Here is a 21,097-nt window from a genome sequence, read left to right as displayed (position 1 = left end):
TAGTTCTGCCAACTTGGGCAAGATAGGGAATCTGAGGCTCTCAGATAGTGAATATCTATGAAATGGGGGGTAAAAATTCCCAGCTAGCCTGAGTGGTGGCACGGATTAGAGACTGTAAATTGCTTAGAGAACTGCTTGGTGAAATTGACAGCCACCCAAACCGGGACGGAAAACTACAACAAAAGGTGAATAGTGACGTAAGTGCAAACAGAGCAGGAAGGCTCACACCTGGCAGGAGGCCACATGTGAGCCCTGCGTAGGGGCCCTCCCAGCCTCCAGGTGATCTGCCACCTCCCAGGTGGCTGGGCAGGGCAGAGCTGGGCAGCGCAGGACCCACGGGCTGCCAAACCGGGAACAGCAAGTCCCCACAAAGTCAGACGTTTACCTACACTGAAACCTGCACGTGTTCCTGAAGCAGGCCTGCCCTGGAGCTCCTACCCTGGGGGCAGTAGCTGAGGAGGGGAGAATGGAGAGTTGGAAAGGACACAGCTGCCCAAGTTGACTTCAGCCTCTCGTGGGGGTTGAAGATCATTCCTCTCTCCAGAAAGCAAGGTTACTTCATCGTTTCTGCATTCTCCCTCCTCTGGATGTTTAAGGTGAAGTGTTTTCTCTTCTCCAGCTCAGAGGCTGAGAATGGTGTGGAGGAGAAAAAGAAGGTCTGCAGGTCGCCAACAGCCCAGTCCCCTGCTCCGACCAGTGAGGCCGAGTCCCAAGACCAGAAGAGAATCATTTCCCTGCGGTGAGTCCTCGCACTGACTCTCTCCGTTCTTTTGGCCTCTGGGGAGGTGGGGTTGCTGCAGGAGCTGATGTGTCTGGTTTTATGGCGGTGGTTGAATGAAGATCTCCTGTAGGCAGATAAGACCCCCGAGAAAGAAGTGGGCCCTGGTGCTTGCCTTCCTCTCTCACCTCTTCCTAGCAGCCTCTCTACACTTTCCTGCCCCAGCCTTCTGCAGAATTTCTGCCCCTTTCTGAAAACACTGATTTTGCTAAGTGGTAAAGCCAGGGTGGCCCCCTCTCTGGCATGCAGTTATAAAGCACTTGGAGAGGCTGGCAGGGTTGCTGATGCGGCCCGCCCGGGCTGGAGTATCTGCCCAGCCTGTGGGTGTGAACACCTGCTGTCTCACTTTCCTGGCAGCCAGGAAAAGAGCAGAGGGGAACCCTGCCTGGGTGTGCTGGAAGACAGACTCAGTTTGGCCACGGGGCTGTCAGGGGACAGGCGGTTTTGAGATGGGGAGCTCTGGTTCCCATCACACTCAGGGGCACTAGTTAGGTGCTGTCTTTCACATGGAAGGAAGAAGTAGGAACTTCAGGTTGCTTTTTTTGCCCTTAAAAGAGAATGGTTACGCCAAGGATCAATTATAGGTAACTGTGGCCGTTTATCTACACCTAGTGGAAAGGTGCTAGCTCTCCTCCTCTTATTAGAACTGTCAGAACTGCTGCCTTCTACATCTTTTGGCCTCTCTAAAGGATGAGTAAATAACTCCTGCTTTTCCCTTCCTTCCTGGCTACTCAGCCCATATCTTCTCTCCAAACCTATACCTCACCCAAGACCAAGCGTAAGTCTGCACTCGGCCCCCAGCATTTTCTTTTCCGACTGTCACTCCCAATTCTCTATCTTTTCTGCATGCCTGTTTCAACACATCTCACTTTTAACCTTTCTTTCTATAGCTGTTTCCTGTCAGAGCATCCTGCCTCACTCACCAAGCATGTTGTTTCTTGTATCTTTCACCACTGTGGACTGGCTACCGCAGGCACTCTGAAAACATGGCTGGTTTAACTCCACCTTCCCCAGGCTACGGATGAGAACAGTACACATATCATGGCCAGGGCATGCTTGTTATACTTCACGGCGTGTGATCTCTGTAGCTGCAAAGAGCCCTGTGCTTGGTTTAATGCTCAGCTCTCGCTGTCTGGAAAGTTTTTAATAAAAATTCTGCACTGGGCTTGCGGGCCTGCTCATCATCACCTGTAGGAAGTAAGATTAACACCATTGAGAAGACACAAAGAAATCATTGTGTGCAAATAAGCACCCAGCCCCACCTCAGAGCCCAGTGCTGTGCAGAAAGGCCCCTTCTGCTTGTGCTTCTCGGAATCATCAAAGGCACAGCTGCCCTTCTGTCACACTGGCTTACAGTCCATAGTTCTCCAAAGGTCTGATTGTTGCCTTGACGGTACCATTAACATTTATTAATTTGAGTCAATAGAAGTGATAAATTCAAATTAGTCAGTAGTATAAATAATAGGTAATTTGACATTTGTAAAAACAACTTTAATTTCAAGTAGAGTACAAATGTTTACTCGTAATCTTTTTAAAAGTAACTTCTGGGGTTCTAAAGGAATTTTATATCTGTGAATTGGTTCAAGGGCCAGTAGCTGTATCCAAATCCATGTGCCTTGAATTGATGAGAGGTATTCCACCTGTGGTTTGAGCATCGTGGACTCAAACTGATGGGGCTGGCAGGGGCCGAGAACATCGCGTAGTCCATCTTTTCAGAGCAGAGAAAACCAGAGCCTAAAGTCTCCCTAACTTGATTTCTGTCCCTCTGTCACACGCACAGACCACCCAAATTGCATACGATTTTTCTTATATTCACTGTGAACCAAATATTGTTTTTAACTGAGCCTTGTCCTAAAGAATCCTGCTATGGAATCATGGGTTTCATGTGCCATTTTCCCCTCAATGAACAAAAAAAAATCTACATAATTGTATCAAAACCTTGTTCATGTACATACGTCTGAAAACGGTGCTTGCGTTCCACTCTGAAATGGCTGTTTCACTGTAGGGTTGAAAATATGTGCAGACTGTACTCAGACAGAGCCAGGAGTGGAATCACTTTAGAAAGAAATCCTGGAGCCCTGCCCTCTGCCCTTATGAGAACAACAGAAAGGTTTCCAAACATGTCCTTCTTTTTCATCTTGATTTCACTTCTGTTTTCCCACTCTGGGATGCTGTCTCTCTTTTCCTCACATCTAATTCCTGCTCACCCAGTTAGGCCCCGTGTATTAAACCTACATCGTCCTGTTTGTCTCTTTTCTTCTGTCCTATTAGACTTACTGTCTCTATACCTCCTCCTGACGCCTACGATGCATATTATTTCGGTGCTGCATCATGCCCTGCCTTTTTAAAAAGATGTTTTTGATGTGCACACAGGCTTCTTGTGCCCCCCAAGGCATTTAACCCAATGCCCCACTCAATTAACACTTGTTAAATATTATTAGAATTCTGAAACAAAGAGTCTTTGATTGAACTATAGCTGCCATTTTAATAATCAGCCTCTAGTACTCCTCTTCATACTGCTTAAAATACTTTTGAGATGATAGAGTTACTTTCACAACTCCATTGATAACTTCTCCCATCCATAAATTACAGTTTCTGCAGTTTGAGATTACAGCCTGCTGACATCACCCCCGTCTCCTAAATCCCGTGCTGTGTCATTGCCCTTAGACTATTAGGAGTGACTGTTAATGTCTAGTAGAGAAAAATGAATGTCAGGACTTCTTGTGAGCTGGTATAATAATCAAGATTTATTACAATAAAATTAATGAGTAGTGTAAAAAAATTCATCTTATAGGCTCCTTGGATTTTCTTTCTTCAGGTCGAAATCCAGTTTTGACGGTGTCTCTTTAGTAAGTGAGAAGAACGACTGTAAAACTGAAAGCAAAAATGACTCTAAGATTGAAAGGAAAAAGTCCTCATCTTCCAGCCAGGTAATTTGGGAACGAGATGTGTCTTGTCCCAGAGGGTGACAGAAGCATTAAAGCTAATGGAAGGAAGGAACGCAGGGTCAGGGACTAACAGAGGCTTAGATTTTAGAGAATCGGAAAGGACAGGCAGTTCCTTCAGGCGTCTTTCATCAGTATGACATGTCACAGCTGACCTTTCAACACATACTGCATGCTGTGACCTCTCACCTGACAAGTGCTGGAGAGCAGGGACCAGCCCAGAGGCCTGTGCTTGTCTGATGATTAGCCAAGACCAGGTGAGGTGTGACATCTTTGCAGTACAATTAAAGAGTCTGATAGGGCACCTGTGTGAATACAAGGCCTCCCACTGGTGCACGGAGGAGGAAACCTGGGAACAGGGTCATGGTTCTCCCCCAGAAGCAGTTCTGGTTCTGCTCCAAAATACACCCAGATGTAGGTCACAAAGCCGGTTCTGTGTCGTAGAGTGTGGCACACTTCCTGCGGCCAACAGTTTGGGGCTTTTTGACACTTCAGCCCTAAATACTTGAATATGTGTCTCCTAAGAACTAGACCAAGAAACTATTGGCACACCCAAGAAATTTAACTAAATAGCAAGTATACAAAAATATTATTAACATAAAATCCATTTTTGAATTTCCACAACTGTCTCAGGAGGGACGTCCCCTGTCTCTAAAAGCCCACCATGAGCCCTGCACTGACAACACTGTAAATCAACTATACTTCAGTAAGAAAAAAAAAGAGCTATGCATTGCATGTATTTGTCATGTCACCTTTAATTCAGATCAGTTCCTACCTGCTTAAAAATGTTATTTTTACTAAATTCACATTTTTGAAGACTCCATGGCCCAGGATATTTTTAAATCAAGCATGCAACCAGTGCTCACTGTAGCCATTAAAAAAAAAGTCTCAGTAAAGCCCTCACAGGAGACCTAGCTTTAATCAAGGAAACTTTCTGGATGCAAGATGTACTCCTGCGGGGAGCGTATAGCTCAGTGGTAGAGCACATGCCTAGCATGCACAAGGTCATGGGTTCAATCCCCAGTATCTACATCAAATTAATAATAATAATAATAATAAGTAAATAAACCTAATTACCTCCCCCCAAAAAACAAACAAAAAAATTATTTTAAAAAGAGGTACTTCTGGAAAGCTGCATGAGCTCCCCTACTTTATATGAGGCATTCATCTGTGAAATAGCTGGCTTGCAGGGACCAACCATCATCTGCATGGCCTGTCTGCAACTCTTCTCTACAGCAATCCTAGGGACATTTATGCCCTTGAGACCACTTCTAGTTTGGATAATTATCATCAAGGGCCTACTTGTGCTTTCTCTCTGTTGTGCTCATAAGACTCTGCCCAATAGGATGCTTTTGAAGAAGAGTGGTCCTGTGGACGGAGGACCCAGCTCTCCCTCCTGGTAGCCGTGTGGTGCCTGAGACACAGTGTCCTGACCTATGCAATGGGGACATCAGTTCCCAGGTCATTGTAGGGGTGGGGGTGGTGTCTGTGAAAGCATTTTACAAGCTATATAATTGCTGTCTATCCACAGTTGTCACAGCTGTGGAAACAGATGCCTCGAAAATGAAGTGATGTGCAGCATGTCAGACTGTTGGGCCTTGTACCACCCTAGGGCGTTAAGTCTTGTGTGTGAAATCCTACTTGTCATCTCCCCCAACACTGGCCAAGGAAATGCCTTCACAGCAGTACTAGGGAAAATGACAAAACCAGGGAGTAGGTCCTTTAGTTGTCTTACCCTGTTCAAGCCTTACGGCATCCCTTTGAGGCAGGTGCTGTTTTACCCTCTGGCACAGAAGAGAGGACTGTGGCCCAGAGAGGTTAAGTAACTAGGCCGCAATCACACACCACAGAAGAGATGCGGCCAAGACTTAAACTCAGGGTTATCTGAGAACAGAGCTTTTAATCACTACCCTCTTCTAAGAGTACTCTCTTGTATCTTTAGTGTTCTGGGATCCACTACCTGGTGAGATTTCTTACAATTCCATCTCACGCCTTGTTAGGGACGTCCTTGTCCAGACACTTCGGCAGAAGGCTGACCACCAGCTGCATCATGCTTATAGATGACTGTCCAACTAGCAAGTCACTAATCTTGCTGGAAAATGACACCTTTGTGCCTTGCCTTCCACTGTTGTTCACTGAAGGGTTGTGTTGGAGATCAGATCAGAGAGAAGGAATTCTTAAAGATACTTTATTCAGGGAGGGGCAATTTGTTGCATAATTTAAATTGAAGTTACAGTCTGTGATATTTCCACAAGCGAGACCAGTGGTACCTGTGTTCTGTCCCTCTTGTAGGACAAGGCAAACATGCACTTCCACAAGTTGTTTCTGGATGTCCCCACCGAGGAACCCCTGAGGCAAAGTAAGTTCTCACCTTTTTGACTTTTTAAAAAAATTTTCTGTGTGAGTTAATACAGGGTGATTTGTTTGTTTTATTTATTTTTAGGGGGGAGTTAATTAGGTTTATTTATTTATTTATTTAAACGGAGGTACCGGGGATTGAACCCAGGACCTTGCACATGCTAAAGCACACGCTCTACCATTGAGCTACACCCTCCCCCTCAAATTTGTTTTGCGTTTTTTTTGGGGGGGTGTAATTAGGTTTCTTTATATATTTTTTAATTAATTTTTAATTTAATTTTTTTTTTTAGTAGAGATACTGGGGGTTGAACCCAGGACCCCATGTATACTAAGCATGCACTCTACTACTGAGCTATACCCTCCCCCTTTTTGACTTTTTAAGCTACCTATTTGAAAAGATGATCATTGATTTGGGGAGAGAAGAGCCTGGGGACCTAATCACGAAGGGGAATAGGTTTCTGAAAGTCATGGTGTAACAGTAATGCCGACTTCATTCATTCAACTTTCACCAAACACCTTGAAAGGTAAGGGAGTAGAATGGGAAACTGAATTTCTCTCCGTGATATGGAATCATCCATTGCCTCCCATGTTCACTGCTGAAATGCGTTGTGATTGGATTGTACTGAGTTTTAGGACAACAAAATAAGAGCAAGAGAGGCCACCAGAAGAAGGCCACATAGACCTAGATGGACAGATGTGTCAACCTTGAGCTTTGCAGGGCTCAGTGATCACATCTAAACGTCTGGCCAGTGGGCCAGATAAGCACCTGTTCCGCTCCGCTGAGGTGCATCAGGGCCCATGGTTCCATCCCAGCCTCCCTTGGTCTACAAATGTTCAGGCGACACGCTGGATTCCCACCACCATCTCCAAACAGGAAATTGTGGGTCACGTGCTCATCCCACAGTGAGACCGCCTATTTCAAAAGGAGTCATTAGTGGCCATCCCAGGGAAGGAGGGGCAGCATTGCTCAGATTAGCACAGGGGTGACACACCTTCCCAAACAGAGGAGACTTTTGAAACATCATTCTTGAACTCTCATTTACAATGACAGGCTTACCTTTCCATTTTGACGTTTACACTGAAGCTTGTGAGACTTTAAATTAGAAACAAACTCTCGTCCCCGTAGCTGTGTTCCACTAGAGGACTGAACAAGAGGTGAGAGATCTTTTGTGGATGTGCGTGTGTATTCTCTCTGCCCATCCCTGGGTCACCAACATATATACACAATTTTCATTTGAAATGGGAATTCTGAATGATGCTATACGTGTATTTGTTTTCTCAGGTTTTACCTGTGCTCTACAGAAAGAAATATTATACCAAGGGAAGCTCTTTGTATCTGAAAACTGGATTTGTTTTCATTCCAAGGTCTTTGGGAAAGACACTAAGGTTGGTATAATTATTTTTTAAAAGAAAGCTAACCACATTTTTTAATATATTGTGTATCTGACTTGTTTTAAATATAGCAATGTTTCTAAATATTTGTGTCATTATTATACTTCTATAGCAAATTTCCTTTACTGTAGTTCCAAATACTACAGGCTGTAAATGCCTCCAGATGACACTAACTTCCCTTTTTCCCTCAACACTACTCTTTCATGCATTTCCTTACATACAGGCATCTCTCCCATAACCCTACCTTAAATCCTTTTTACCAGCTGTCACCAGCAAACTCTCAAAGTTCTTCATATGGAGGGTGTGCCCTACTTTGTTTCAAAGACATACATTAAACCCAAAACAATTTTTTAAAGAAACACCAGCACAAAATGAGCAGTAATTGGGGCATTTTAGGTCGAGTCTGGAAGAGTCACATACCCACAATCCCCTGTGGTCATTGATTGACATCTTCTCATCCTCACTAAACACACATCTGGAGGCACAAAGGCCTGTGACACCTGCATTACGGAGAATAGTCTGAAGGAATTGGCAGCTTTCCCAGGGCACCACCTTCTAAAATAAGGACCTTGGACTTTGGCACCAGAAAGAAAAAGCTGCTTCCATCCCACTGACATTCCTTCCCTTTGAGCTGTGATATCACACAGTTCATTCAGGCAACCAGAATAAGGAGTCAGAGAAACACCCAGGGTTTGTGGGACGTCTGAGTTTTTAATCATTTTGATTCATGCTTCTGAATACGCAGCTTTTCTACTCATGAAGTAGCTGATTTAAAAACTCTTTTTGTTTTGAATGGGAGATGTTTTATTTAAATATTCTCCGTAAAGCCACTGGCAGCCTTATGCATTAAGACCACTTAACAAATATGATGGCAGTTCCTTACTTTGGTTGGTGTTGAATCAGCAGACTAACATCAAACATGTGATTTTTATTGTGTAGGGTTATGTGCAGATAAACATCATTTTGATTCACAGTATTATTTGAATCAGTATAATGCAAAGCAGTATTGAGTAGTGTTGCACCGTATTTCTAGATTTCTGGATTATAAGCACTTGTTCAGGGAGTGGGGAAGGGGACTGAGTAGTACTCATCTCCAGTCCAGTGGGATTAAGATTAATTCTTAGGAATACAGAGAGCCAACACCTCCAACCAAAGCAGCAGGGGTTGAAAACATTAGTGAACAAAGAATTAGTCTTTGTTAAGGGATGAGGAATTCACAAAGCCAGTGAGTGCAGTTTCAAGCTAGTATGACTGCAGCAGTGGTTTCAAAATCCTACCTCTACCTTAGAGAGAACATACCAAAAAAAGCTTAAAGGAGCGAGCTGGTTTTTTAAAGGCATGGATGCGCTGGAATTGCTCTTGCATGTGCTGCATCTAATCTAAGAGACCAAAGTGAGCGGGACAATGTGAACCACGATGGTGACTTGCACATTCCTTCCCCACTGAGGATGGTGTCAGGGAGACTTGGACTTCAGCTCACTAGCCAAATTTCCTCACTGCCAAAAGGACTTAGTCCAGTGTGATCCAATATGAACTAAAAGCAACTCAACAATTTACTCTAGGAAAGGGAGTTTTCTAAGCCCCCTACCCAGGAAAAATATTAATAAGGTGAAACCTTAATTCAATCAGGACCTTTCAGTCAGCCTGTGTGTATTTTTAGATGCAAGTAAAATTAAATGCACACATCCCATTCCATCCAGGCTCAAACTGAGAAGTGATTCATGCTTTATTTCTCAAATGTTATCTAGTTGTCATTTTTATACTCATGAAGCAGTTGATTGAGAACTTCATAAGGGTGTTTGTTCCATGCCTTAGATTATGCAAAAATCCAAATTTATAGCCCCTTGTCACTGTGTTTGTGTTGCTGCTCAGAAATAAAATGAGACTCATTTTTATACTATCATCTATCTTGGTAGAGCTTTCCAAAGTGATCCCAACTTATAACTTCTGAACTGTCTCCCACACTTCACAAGTTTTGTGGGTAGAGTTCTTTGGCAAAAGAGTTTTTTTCTCTTTAACATCGAATTTAAATTAGCCCCACATTCTCCCATGGTCTTCCATCTGGTACTTTGAGGAGCAGTAGCCTAACTCTATCTCCTAAACCTAAATAGGAATGCAAATATTCAAAATTAAAAATTTTCAAAATTAAAAGCTCAGTTTTCATCCTTCCAGCTGGCAGTACATATACAAGGCCCTCCTCGTCCCCACTGACCTTGCTGAGCTCTTTCAGAGTACGTGAACCCTTTTTTACAAACCATACATTCAAGTCAGTGAGTGCACCTGCGGAGGGATTCAAGTCCTTTTCCTGCCACCAGGAGAGGGGTGTGTGACAAAGAGATGAGATCCAGTTTTGAGACTAAACATGGTTGAAGGGACATAGCATTACAGTATCAGGAACACCTGCTATTCTTTGTCGTATCTGATACAGTGTGGTCCATGCTTTGTGGCATGGAGCACACTGTATTAAAAAGAACCCATATTTTGGATCAAATTAGTTCACATTCTGTCTTTGTAACTTATTATATTTATGACCTTGAACAAATCCTATACCTCGCCAAAGAAACTCCTTTATCTCGTAGAATATCTACTTTATAGGAATGTCATAGTTAAAGGACATGCGCCATCTGGTAAACAGGTACTGACAGTGGTAGCTACTATAACTGTCATTGTTAATCTTTATTTCTTTCATTTCACCGATCCTCTTTTTATGAGACAAATGAGGAAGTGAATGACATTTTTACTGCGTGTTAGGCATTTTCCATATATTATCGCATTTAATCCACAGCCAATTATGGGACGTAGGTAAGACTATCTCTGTTTTACAAGTTGGGAAACTGAGGCCAAGGAAAGATAGCTCTTAAGTTTGAGTAGGTCATGTAGAAAGTAAAACAACTAAGAATTCATGTCTTCAACTTCCTGTCCAATAACGGTTCTACTACACCAGGGCATTGCACCGTTTTCCCCTAAGGTCAGAGGGGAGTCAGGTATGTGGAGATTAGCTCAAAGTGGATGACCACAAGCATGTAACTTCTTCAGAGCCTTGGGCTTACCTTTAAAATAAGTGTACATTTTGCATTCTCTTCCCATGTCTACAGATAAAGGTTTCCCATCAAGCCCTTCAGTAGACTTGATCCAGATTTATCCTCCAGCTTTGTAAACACCACGTTGAGGAGCTCAAGTGATATACCTGTGCCACTCTTTAAGATTCGTTTTTCTTCATGGAGGCTGGAGAGCTTGCCCCTGGTTTTGATTGATCTTTTTTTATTTTCCCTTTATGTGAAGATTTGGAGTGCTGCTCTGTGAAGCCCAAACCAGTGTTAACTCAGTGATTCTGTTTCAGATCTCTATTCCGGCTTTCTCAGTAACCCTTATAAAGAAAACCAAAACTGCCCTTCTGGTGCCAAATGCTCTGATTATAGCGACGGTCACAGACAGGGTGAGTACACAACAGGCAAGGGCACCTTCCTTTGTCCTGCTCAGGGTTTCACTACCTTAGGGGCCCCTTGCCAAGGACTGAAACTCTGAACCATAAATACCATCATCTCCTACGGTGAATCAGGAGATATGCTATGAAAACTAATTAATGAGATCACAGCCCTTAGAGATGTGTGTGTTGTTTCCCCAACAAGGTGATTTATTCTAATATAATTGTTGCCAGTTTTGAATTTCCTGCTGAATTCATTATACTTGCTTGACTAGGGTCAAAAAAATAAAATTCTTTCCCAACTTCCCTTTCCCTAACATCTATTAGGTCAGGTCAGGCTAACAGGATATATTTCATTGCTTTCATATTATTTAAAACACCACCACCACCACCTTGTTCTCAGGGTGAGGCAGGGTGATGCTGAGGAGTCCCTGGGGCCGGGTGGCCATCCTCCCCACCACCGCCATTGGAGCCTCTCCAGAGCCAACCCAAAGGCATCAAACTTGTGCTTGCTATTCACGTGCAGCTTCAGGACCAGTTCCCAGCCTCTCTTTGCTTCCAGGTTGTCTTAACTACTCTTCGATACAGCAATTCGAGAGTTGTCGTTGACTGTTGGGCTACCCCAGACATGTGCAGTATTTGCCTGGAGAGTGGTGTTTGTTTTAGCTTGGCAAGAGAGAGGGTGTGAAATAGTTTGCTTACTCATTTTGACTTGAAATGATTCTTTAAATATTTTACCTCCTATTTCTATGAAAGCATAAAAGCTACATTTCATGGCTAACCACACTGAAAAACTAAAGAAGGAGAGAGAAGGAAAGATAAAAGAGGCTATTCTGATGAGCTAAGAAACATGTTAATATCTATTCTGAGATTTTTTAGTTTTTTAAATACTAATGGCTAACGGGCATCAGGTCCTTCTCACCAGGCATGCACAAAATGCTCTTCTTACATTTACACGTTCTTTCCACACTACCACGCTGTAAGGGGATAGGAATTGTTAAGAAACCTGAAACTAAGCGGGATTAAGTAAGCCATTTGCCCAGTGTCACCCACTTGGTAAGTATCAGAGCCAAAAGCTGCAAGTCAGTCTGCCTAATGCCAGAATCCATAATGTTAACTACTTTGGAATACAGTATTTGCTTGGAAAGTGTATCAAGTTCTGTCATGGGTGAGCGAGAGGGTAATTACAAACTTTGGAAAAGGGGTGTGAAAAGATCCCGTGGCTCAAATAGAAGGAAAAGAATGAGCTTTTATATTTTCTCAGCATATGGTTCATGGTAAAATCATTTTTCCTTACGTTATTTGTCTCCAAATGACTTGTCTAGCTCTGATTTTACTTTTTCCCCATAACTTACTTAGAAGCATCCACGAGAAAGTCTCCATATTTGTACAAGAAGGAATCTGGAAGTGGCTTGAAAAAGAATGAGCCTATTAGAGCTGCTGGGAAACTGTCAATGGAAATCTAGGTCAGAGCAGACAAAGCTGACCTCGGGAATTGTTAAATACCTTTAAAAGGGGTGGGCATAGGAAGGGAGGAAGAGGGACTTTAAAGAGGACCTGGCAGATACCACTAGCCTTTTTTTTTTCATGTCCAGGTCTTTTTCTATCAATGCTTGTTTAGGGCACCAGTGTCAGGGTATTGGGACTTCATTCTGTCCTACACTTCTGTATTATTTAAATTGTATTTTAGGGTTTTGTTGCTATTATGGGATATATTTGCTTTATTCCGGGAATGGAATAAAAAGGTGTGGGTGTGGGTAAGTAGAATAAGAATATAGACTCTGTATAGAATATAGTCTATGTCAGATGGACCTAGGGATTATCATATTAAGTCAAGTCAGACAGACAAAGACAAATAGTATATATCACTTACATGTGGAATCAAAAAAAAAAAAGATACAAATTTTATTTACAAACCAAAAATAGACTCACGGACATAGAAAACAAACTATAGTTACCAAAGGGGAAAAGGGAGGGAGGGATAAATTAGGAGTTTGGGATGAACAGATACACATTACTATACATAAAATACATAAACAACAAGGATCTACGGTATATCACAGGGAGCTATATTCAATTTCTTATAATAAGCTAGGAAAAGAATCTGAAAAATATATATATGTATGTATATGTATAACTGAGTCGCTTTGCTGTACACGTGAAACATTCTAAATCAACTACACTTCAGTAAAAGATAAAATTTTTAAAAAGAATGTAGTCTATGTTGTTTGAAAATGAAAAATACATATACAGATAAATTTTTGAACTCTGGACTCTCACTTCTCATCAGGCAGTATCTGTTAATAATTGTTATTTTGTTTTTCAGTACATATTTGTCTCCTTGCTCTCCAGAGATTCAACTTACAAACTACTAAAATCTGTCTGTGGACACTTAGAAGTGAGTACAACAACCCTGAGCCTCAGTTGCTGTCTCTTCTGTGATTCTTACGGTTTCATAGTTGATCTGATTTTTTTCATTTTGTTTCACTAATTTCAGAACACAAGTATTGGCAACAGTCCCAATCCGTCTCCTCTTGAAAACAGTTTCCGGGCAGACCGCCCTTCATCTCTGCCTCTGGTGAGTTGCCTACACAATTATCTAAATGCAAGAGAAAGTGAGAATGTCTCATAATTACACTTCTTCTTACACCTCGACTGGGGTGTGGGAGGAACTTAGGACCATGATATTAGGCAAAGTTGAAGAAACAGGACATTTCTGTCCTAAAGAAAAGGGGATCAAAGAGGCCATAAACTTTTTCAAGTAATAGAAGAGTCATCCTGCAAAAGGAAAGAAACATGATAGAAGGCTGTCTTGGCGAGTTACTGGTCCATGGAGGTATTCATAAAATCTTGGTCTTTTTGTCAGTGTTGTTTTAGAGGGATTCACCAATCTTTTTGGGGTAGGGCATCTTTCATCCCACAAGGTGTCAAATGTCTTTGATGGTCAAGGCACCATGCTGGTGTACCCCTAGGATACCAGGAGAAAACAAAACTAGTTACTTGCCTTCAAAGACTTTACAGCTTAGTAGAGAACATGAGGGATACCCAGAGATAACTGTAAAAGAAGAAAGCTATAATGCCCAAGTCAAAGGTAGAGATTCTTTGATTCCTTTAGACTTTGTTGAGCACAGAGTAAATCTCTAATGGAAAGTAGCTCTTCCTATTTGTGCAAGATTTATACCCATGATGGTATAATGTAGGCCCAAGAAAGTCCTAGCCATATTTTTCAAATGGTTGTTCCCAAACTGACTACTGTTCAGTGTTTTAATACCTTTGGTAAAGCAGTATGAGCCCACAGTTTCAACATCTACAAATCTTTTTTGAGAGCGGTAGTACAGGGATTGAAAGGTGAAAACATGTTCACACAAAACTTATACAAGAATGTTCATAGCTGCTTTATTCATTATAACCAAAAAGTGGAAATAACCCTCATATCCATCAACTGATAAATGGCTAACTAAAATGTAATGTATCCATACAATGAAACATTATTTGACCATAAAAAGGAGGAACTACTGACAGATAATAATACAACATGGATGAACCTTGGAAATGTTCTGCTAAGTGAAAGAAGCCAGACATAAAAGGGCACATATTGTATGACTCCATTTATATGAAATGTCCTGAACAAATTCATGGGGTCAGAAAATGAATTAGTGGTTGCCAAGGGACAGGAGGAGGGAGAAATTGAGTGACTGCTAATGGGTAAAGCGTTTCATTTTGGTGAGGGGCGGTGGAGTGGAAATATTCTGAAGACAGTGGTGATGGTTGTACAACCATGTGATGATTCTAAAAACCACTAAACTGTATACTTAAAATGGCAAATTTTATCTCATTTAAAAAAAAAACCCATCTTAAAAAAATAGTGGGAAGCGATACAAAATAGAATGAGACACGTATGGTTTGGAATCCCACAAACCTGGTTTCAAACTGGGTCCCACCCAGCTGAGCCATGCCGTCGGGCAAGCTCTCTAACTGCTCTGACTTAGTTTCTTCATCCAGTAAAATGCCAGCCTCTTGACGTGCCTGCGAAGAGCAGGTGCAGTCACGTGTGTGCAGCTTTGCCTCCTGCCTGCTATGTAACAGGCATTCAAGCAATAATTATTTAATTGAAGAGACCTGCATTTTTTGACTTGCCTCTCCCTATAAGTTCTTGCATGAAATTGAAAAGACTGTTGAAATGGTCAAGTGACAGCTAGTTGAAGGTGAAAGGCTGTTAACTTACTTACAAGATGAGTCCACTCTTCTTCACTTGGCTGCTAACTAAACAGTGACAAGCTCAGCCTAACTGTACCTTCACTGGGACACTTTAATGTTGCCTCTTGTGTCTCCCAGTTCTTAAGTACTTTGGGGCAACACTGGGTGACAAAGTAGAACACCACTGCTTTTTCCCCACCTCCCATTCCTCTGTCACCCTTTTGCCACTTAGAAGCAATGTCACTGACCCCATTTTGATCTGGTTGTGGGAAGAAAAAAGCAACAACTTTCCTTCCAGTATCTTTAATTTTCCCTTTTCTGTTTCCAATACCGTTTTTTAAGCTCTTATTTGAGAATACCTTTCTCTGCATTTAGAACATGAATTTAGAGCTTTCTAGCTCCTTTTTTCTCTTGCATATGTCTATTTCAGTCACGTTTTCTCCTTACAAAGTGCTCAGGAGACTTCTCCAGCTTTACCCTGGAAGCTTTTCAATCATCAGTGTTCCAAGTTTTTTCTACACACTTGTTGTTTCAAACAAGTTGGCCACTGTTTCTTGACAGAATTCTCATTGCCCAGAAAAATCTGTTGCAGTAACCAGACACTCTGTGATGTGCTGGGAAAACCCAGTAGTGTGGGGTAATCCTTCTTTCTTGCCCGTATGTTACAAGTCAGACCTAAGAGACAGGGCCAGGAGTTACAAAGGCCTGCCTGTTGAATAAGGGAAAACGGGCCTTTCACCATTTCATTATTTCCCCTCAGGATTTCAACGATGAATTCTCAGATCTGGATGGAGTGGTTCGGCAAAGAAGGCAAGACATGGAAGGATACAGCAGTTCTGGATCTCAGACCCCTGAATCTGAGAACTCGCGAGGTCTGGGAGATTCGTGTATCTTTACTGAAATTTAATTCTTGGGGGGAGGGTATAGCTCAGTGGTAGAGCATATGCTTAGCATGCACAAGGTCCTGGGTTGAATCCCCAGTACTTCCATTACAAAAATTAATTCTCCACAAAACGTCCTTATCTCACCCCTGAAAAACAAAAACAAAAAACCAACCCAAAACAAAACATCTTCCGAGTTAGCAACTAAGAAGGGACTCTCAAGAAAGGCTAGTTTGAAAGTTCAAGGAAAAGGGATTGCCTCTGTCGTTAAAAAAAGAAAAAACTCACTTCCCTTTACACACATTTAAGAAACATCTCTTGGATAGACATACTATTGGAGTGGTTGAAAGAGAGAAACATGTACTATTTTCTGACCTCTTCTTTAGTAATATTATGAAGTGCTGTAGCTGAATCGTCCCCATGAGTCAGCGGGCAAGGACAGATTGCCCTTGTATCTTTTCAGTCCTTATTTGCTTGAGAATTGGATTTCAACCCCAAAACACTCAACCAGCTGGTGAGGGCATCCGTTTATATTCTTGGCCATTGTGCACATTGAGGGACTGATTTGCCTTGTGGTTGACGCTATGTGTTTAAATACACTGGGGAGAAAACTTACCCAGCCCTGTTTTGATAGATTTCCATGTGACAGAATCCCAGACAGTTCTGAATGTCTCCAAGGGAGAAGCAAAACCAACTCGGGCAGATGCCCTCGTGAACAGAGTACCTGAAGGAAAAGCCAAGAGCCTCCCTGCACATGGTAAGGAATAGATTATTTTGGGGGGTGGCAGGAGCATCTGCTTGTAACTCTGAAAGGGTCCCCAGGTTTCACTTTATGACCTGCTGTAGGTCTTGGCATATTAATTCATTTATTCACTCAGCAAACAGTACCCAGTTCTCTGCTTTACTATGGGGGATACAAAGGTGAAGAGCCTTCATGGAGGACCCTTCATTGTTCGGAATACTTTGAGACTGTGATTCAAAACTTACTAGTAAAATTCAAATTATTTAATTATTATTTACTGATTAGTCTAATAACTGGTTACCAGCTGTACCAGTAGGAAATCGAGGATGGTGTCTGTATTGTTCACCAGCCCTCCATCGCAATGCCTGACACAGAAAGCTCCCAACAAATATCTATCGAATGAAACACGTGGGAAGGAATTGTAACCAGTTAAAATGAGAACCGGCATGCTTCAGTTAGTATTTTGTCTGATTTCTATTAGCTGGAATTAATTCTGTCTCTCCAGTGCTTCTTCCCTATAGGAGTGCTGCTGCATGAAGAAATGTGTTAACATTTTTAAACAGTTGAAAACTTTCTGTTTTCCACCCAGCAGGTCAGCCAGAAACCATTGGAATCGTACACAGAGTTAAGTCTCAGAAATGTCCAACTCTCCACCATATTCTTATATTCTATGCAGTTGTGTAAGTAAATGAATTTACTATGAGTGCCTTAAGAACATGATTTCTTTCCACTTACAGAATAATCTCACGTTACCAAGAGTCACTGTGAATCTCAGTTGTCTCTAGTGTGACCCAAATCTTCTGGGGGGCAACTTTTGTCTCCTGCTTCAACATCTTTTTTCTAAAACTTAGGTCACATTTTCATATTTGTCCCCTTCTTGTTTAAAATAGTGAGAAGGGAGGAAGGAAAAGCAAACTATGCCAGACCCAGCAGAGGACTAAGTTCTGGGTGGATACTCTCAGGTGGGAAATCGGGTCCTGAATTACGAAGCATCTTTGTTCCTGTTGTTTTCCGTCTCTCCCATGTCCTCTGGGTAGAGACCAAAACAACTTTAAAATGTCACCCACTTTTATTGAAAGCTTAGGCATAGACTTTAACTTCCTCCTCAGCTTCCAGTCTATAACCAATTGTTCTTCTAAAAATAGCCTGACCCAGTTCTAGGCTGTTCCTCACAACCAAGGAGGATGCACCAGTTTGGTTTCCAGATAAAGCAGGGATCTGGGGAGTCACAAGGCTAGACCCGCACTGGCCAGGGCCTCCCACAGTACCTGGTGGGAGGAGGGGTACCAGCTCAGTCCTCTACCCTGCCTGGCCTCAAGTGATGCTGCTGAATGGCCGTTATTTGTAAACTGAGGAATTAGAGAATTTTCAGTAATATCCCTCTAGTTCTAAACTTTTGTGACAAGCTTCTGTTTGTTGGAAAAAAAAAAAACCTTTTTAAAGTCTCTTTAGCCAATTTATTTTGGAAAAATATCTTGCCTCAAATGTATAATGTTGCCTCTGAATTTATTGTTTTATGACCATCAGGTCCTGGCCATTAACCTATGGAGAATTTCTCTTTTATCCTTTTCCAGTGTCTGTGCACTAATCATCTCGACCTTCTACATGAGATACAGAATTAATACTCTGGAGGAGCGGCTGGGCTCACTCACCTCCATTGTGGACACTCATCAGACTGAGTAAGACAGTTCTCTCCTTGCTGTCATCTGCGTGCTCTTCACATTAGTATAAAATTCAACCTAAGCTTAGCATCCTTCTTAGCAAACATTAATTGAGGATATATTCTGCATGAGACATTTTGTTAACTGTGTATATGGGAAGTTAAGAGGCAGGAGGGTCCTAAAAATAAATGAGTGACCTGACTCTCCATGTTCTTGAGTTGCTATAGTGTTGCCAGTGATAAGGCAAGAAACAAGCCTAATTTGACAGTATCTTGTTCTTTTATCCTAAGACTCGGTTGTGACCTTGGCCCATTTATTAAAGTATTCAAGTTTATCTTCATAAAATGGCAGTGAGTCAAGACAGTTATAGAAAAAAGACAATTCATGCAACTTAGCACATTTCATCCTATATAGCTCTTTATATGAACTCATTTATTTACAAAACTCTTGATCACCGTAAATATCCACGTGACTAGTAATTAGGTAAATGTGTCTGTGAAGATTTTCTACCACAGTATTTTTAACATGCCTGACCTAATTAAATCTATTGACAAAGGTCGTTCTTTTAAACCTATCTACATTAGGATTTTGACACATTCCCTAAAAGGTAAAATAATTTCATGTTAAAAGCATACTTTTAGCCCAAGTTTCAAAATTAGATATAATTCTTTACAGAGTATATACCATGACTTAGAGACTGTATTAGAAAAGACACGTTCATACACCAATACAAACAATTTTCTCTCATTATATCTTCATCAAAATGTTATAAGATAGCAATTATTCCCATTTTACAGATGAGGAAACAGACTCAGAGAAAGAATTCGTTTGTGATGGAATTAGGATTCAAATGCAGGTCTCTATGACTACGAAGACCATGGGCTTCCTAGTCTACCAGTGGTTCCCTGCTTGTGAGGAACAGCCTAGAAGTGGGTCAGGATCTTTTCAGTGTGCGTGGCAAACATCTGAGCGGCTTTTTAAAACAGACAGCAGGGCCAGTCCCCAGTTTCTGGTGCTGTCCTGGGGTCTACACTTTGATAACTATTATACTATACCATTCTAGGGCCTTTTTACATTCTTTAACAGTTATCGTGAAGTCTTTTGTGACTTATGAGTATGCTGGTGCACAGGTTATTTTTGAACCACAAATATGTATCTGAGGCAGTAATACCCAACTCTAAAGAATGGTTTGGAATAAATCCATACCCTGCTCTTACTTTCTGCCATCTTGTTCATAATGTTAATAGACTTAGATCTAGAAGGTGACTACATTATTGCAGACTTTTAGTTCACTATCATTTAAGGGATGGATTTTATTAGGAAAACATACCTCATGTCCTGTTATCATTTAATTAACTTGGTGATGAGGAGGAGGAAATTCCACTAATGGAAGGCAAATGGAATATTTCTTCTGCTCTTTAAATAATCAGCCCAGAGCGGGTACAAGAAAAACAGCATTGAAAAGAAAAAGATCACAAATGTCACATATGACAGGAGGTCAGGGCACATTGATGATAAGGTCTGTTAATAAAGTAATTTAACAGGACTCGAGCTTCCTCAGTATCTTACTTCATCCAGGGTCATCCACTCATGTTGCCCAGGTAGCTGAAGCCACACTTGTAATCTGGTGGTTTTGTTACTGCAGAGGCAGAGACATCTGTCTGAATACATACAGGGTACTAGCTTTGTTAGTATGTTCACAGCCTACAGACCGTCAGAGTCCGTCAGAATTTCATGTAGATAAATTAGTACTCTGGGTCTCAGATCCCTCATCTAGACACCAGAAAATTTAGATTCAGTTTCCTTCTTGGAATCTAAGGTTTTGATGCTATAGATCAAGGATAAAGGAAAAAACTGTCTTGGTACTACACAATGAAACACATCTGACCACTGTCTTCACAGTTAAGGTAATCATCAGTAAGTTGCCAAGTGCCTTTATCTTAAAAACGGATCATATGTAAAATAAATTAGACCAGTCATTGCCATCTAAAAATTTGACAGCTAAAATTAAATTACAACTGAGAAATACAGAGGAGATACAGACCATGGTTCTTAACCTTAAAATGAAAATCTAATAAAGGGGAGCAGGGTCTAGCTCAGTGGTAGAGCATGTGCTTATTTTTTTAGCATGCACAAGGTCCTGGGTTCAATCTCCAGTATCTCCTCTAAAAATAAATAAAATAAAATAAAATAAGTAAGTAAATAAATAAACCTAAGTACCCTCCCCACCGAAAAAGAAAATCTAATACAGGGTTTTAGACTAACTCTCCAGGAAAAAGTACACACAACTCTAAATTTCCTAGTTTTAGCAGGCATAGGACTTCAGTGGACCCCAGAGTAAAAGTCAAATGGCAAATAGTGACTACATCAGTTATATTACAAGGGCGATTCTGTTTGTACAGCAGGTCTCAAAGAAGGAACTACAAATGTCTCACATGTCAACAGACATTTGATTAGATAAAGACATTCTTAAATGTTATGAAAGTTCTAGTGTAAGTGGTTGCTTCCCCCATAAGCACTGTGTATATGACTGAGAAGATCAAAATCCTTGCAAACATGTGCTGTTGTGGGCAGAGAGAGGATACCAGGAGTTAATAAATAGGATCTAAGAAACCGCGTGCTTGAGAATAATTGTCTGATCGCACAACACCGCCACTTAAACAAAAATAGCTTGAGGGACTTCCAGCTGAGCTTTGAAGAATTAGTCCCCTAAACATCT

General features: G+C 41.5%; 1 protein-coding gene across 2 annotated transcripts in view; it reads left to right on the top strand.

Annotated features, from left to right (window-relative positions):
- GRAMD2B (GRAM domain containing 2B) overlaps nucleotides 1-21,097 on the top strand; it is a 55,802-nt gene that overhangs the window by 30,179 nt on the left and 4,526 nt on the right. Inside the window, exons 2-12 of one of the 2 annotated variants that reach the window (XM_006213891.4) lie at nucleotides 620-739; nucleotides 3,597-3,708; nucleotides 6,016-6,082; nucleotides 7,364-7,467; nucleotides 10,814-10,909; nucleotides 13,224-13,295; nucleotides 13,395-13,475; nucleotides 15,855-15,966; nucleotides 16,610-16,732; nucleotides 17,310-17,397; nucleotides 18,292-18,396. In XM_006213891.4, coding sequence (XP_006213953.1) covers nucleotides 620-739; nucleotides 3,597-3,708; nucleotides 6,016-6,082; nucleotides 7,364-7,467; nucleotides 10,814-10,909; nucleotides 13,224-13,295; nucleotides 13,395-13,475; nucleotides 15,855-15,966; nucleotides 16,610-16,732; nucleotides 17,310-17,397; nucleotides 18,292-18,396 — 1,080 coding nt within the window. Of the gene's footprint in view, nucleotides 1-619; nucleotides 740-3,596; nucleotides 3,709-6,015; nucleotides 6,083-7,363; nucleotides 7,468-10,813; nucleotides 10,910-13,223; nucleotides 13,296-13,394; nucleotides 13,476-15,854; nucleotides 15,967-16,609; nucleotides 16,733-17,306; nucleotides 17,398-18,291; nucleotides 18,397-21,097 lie in introns of both variants that reach the window. The other variant, XM_015247653.3, reaches the window with a different exon arrangement.

Source organism: Vicugna pacos, chromosome 3 (genome assembly GCF_048564905.1).
Source record: "Vicugna pacos chromosome 3, VicPac4, whole genome shotgun sequence".
Classification (NCBI taxonomy): Eukaryota; Metazoa; Chordata; class Mammalia; order Artiodactyla; family Camelidae; genus Vicugna; species Vicugna pacos.
The sequence above is the reverse complement of the archived record's forward strand: the minus strand, read 5'-3'. Positions and strand labels throughout refer to the sequence as shown.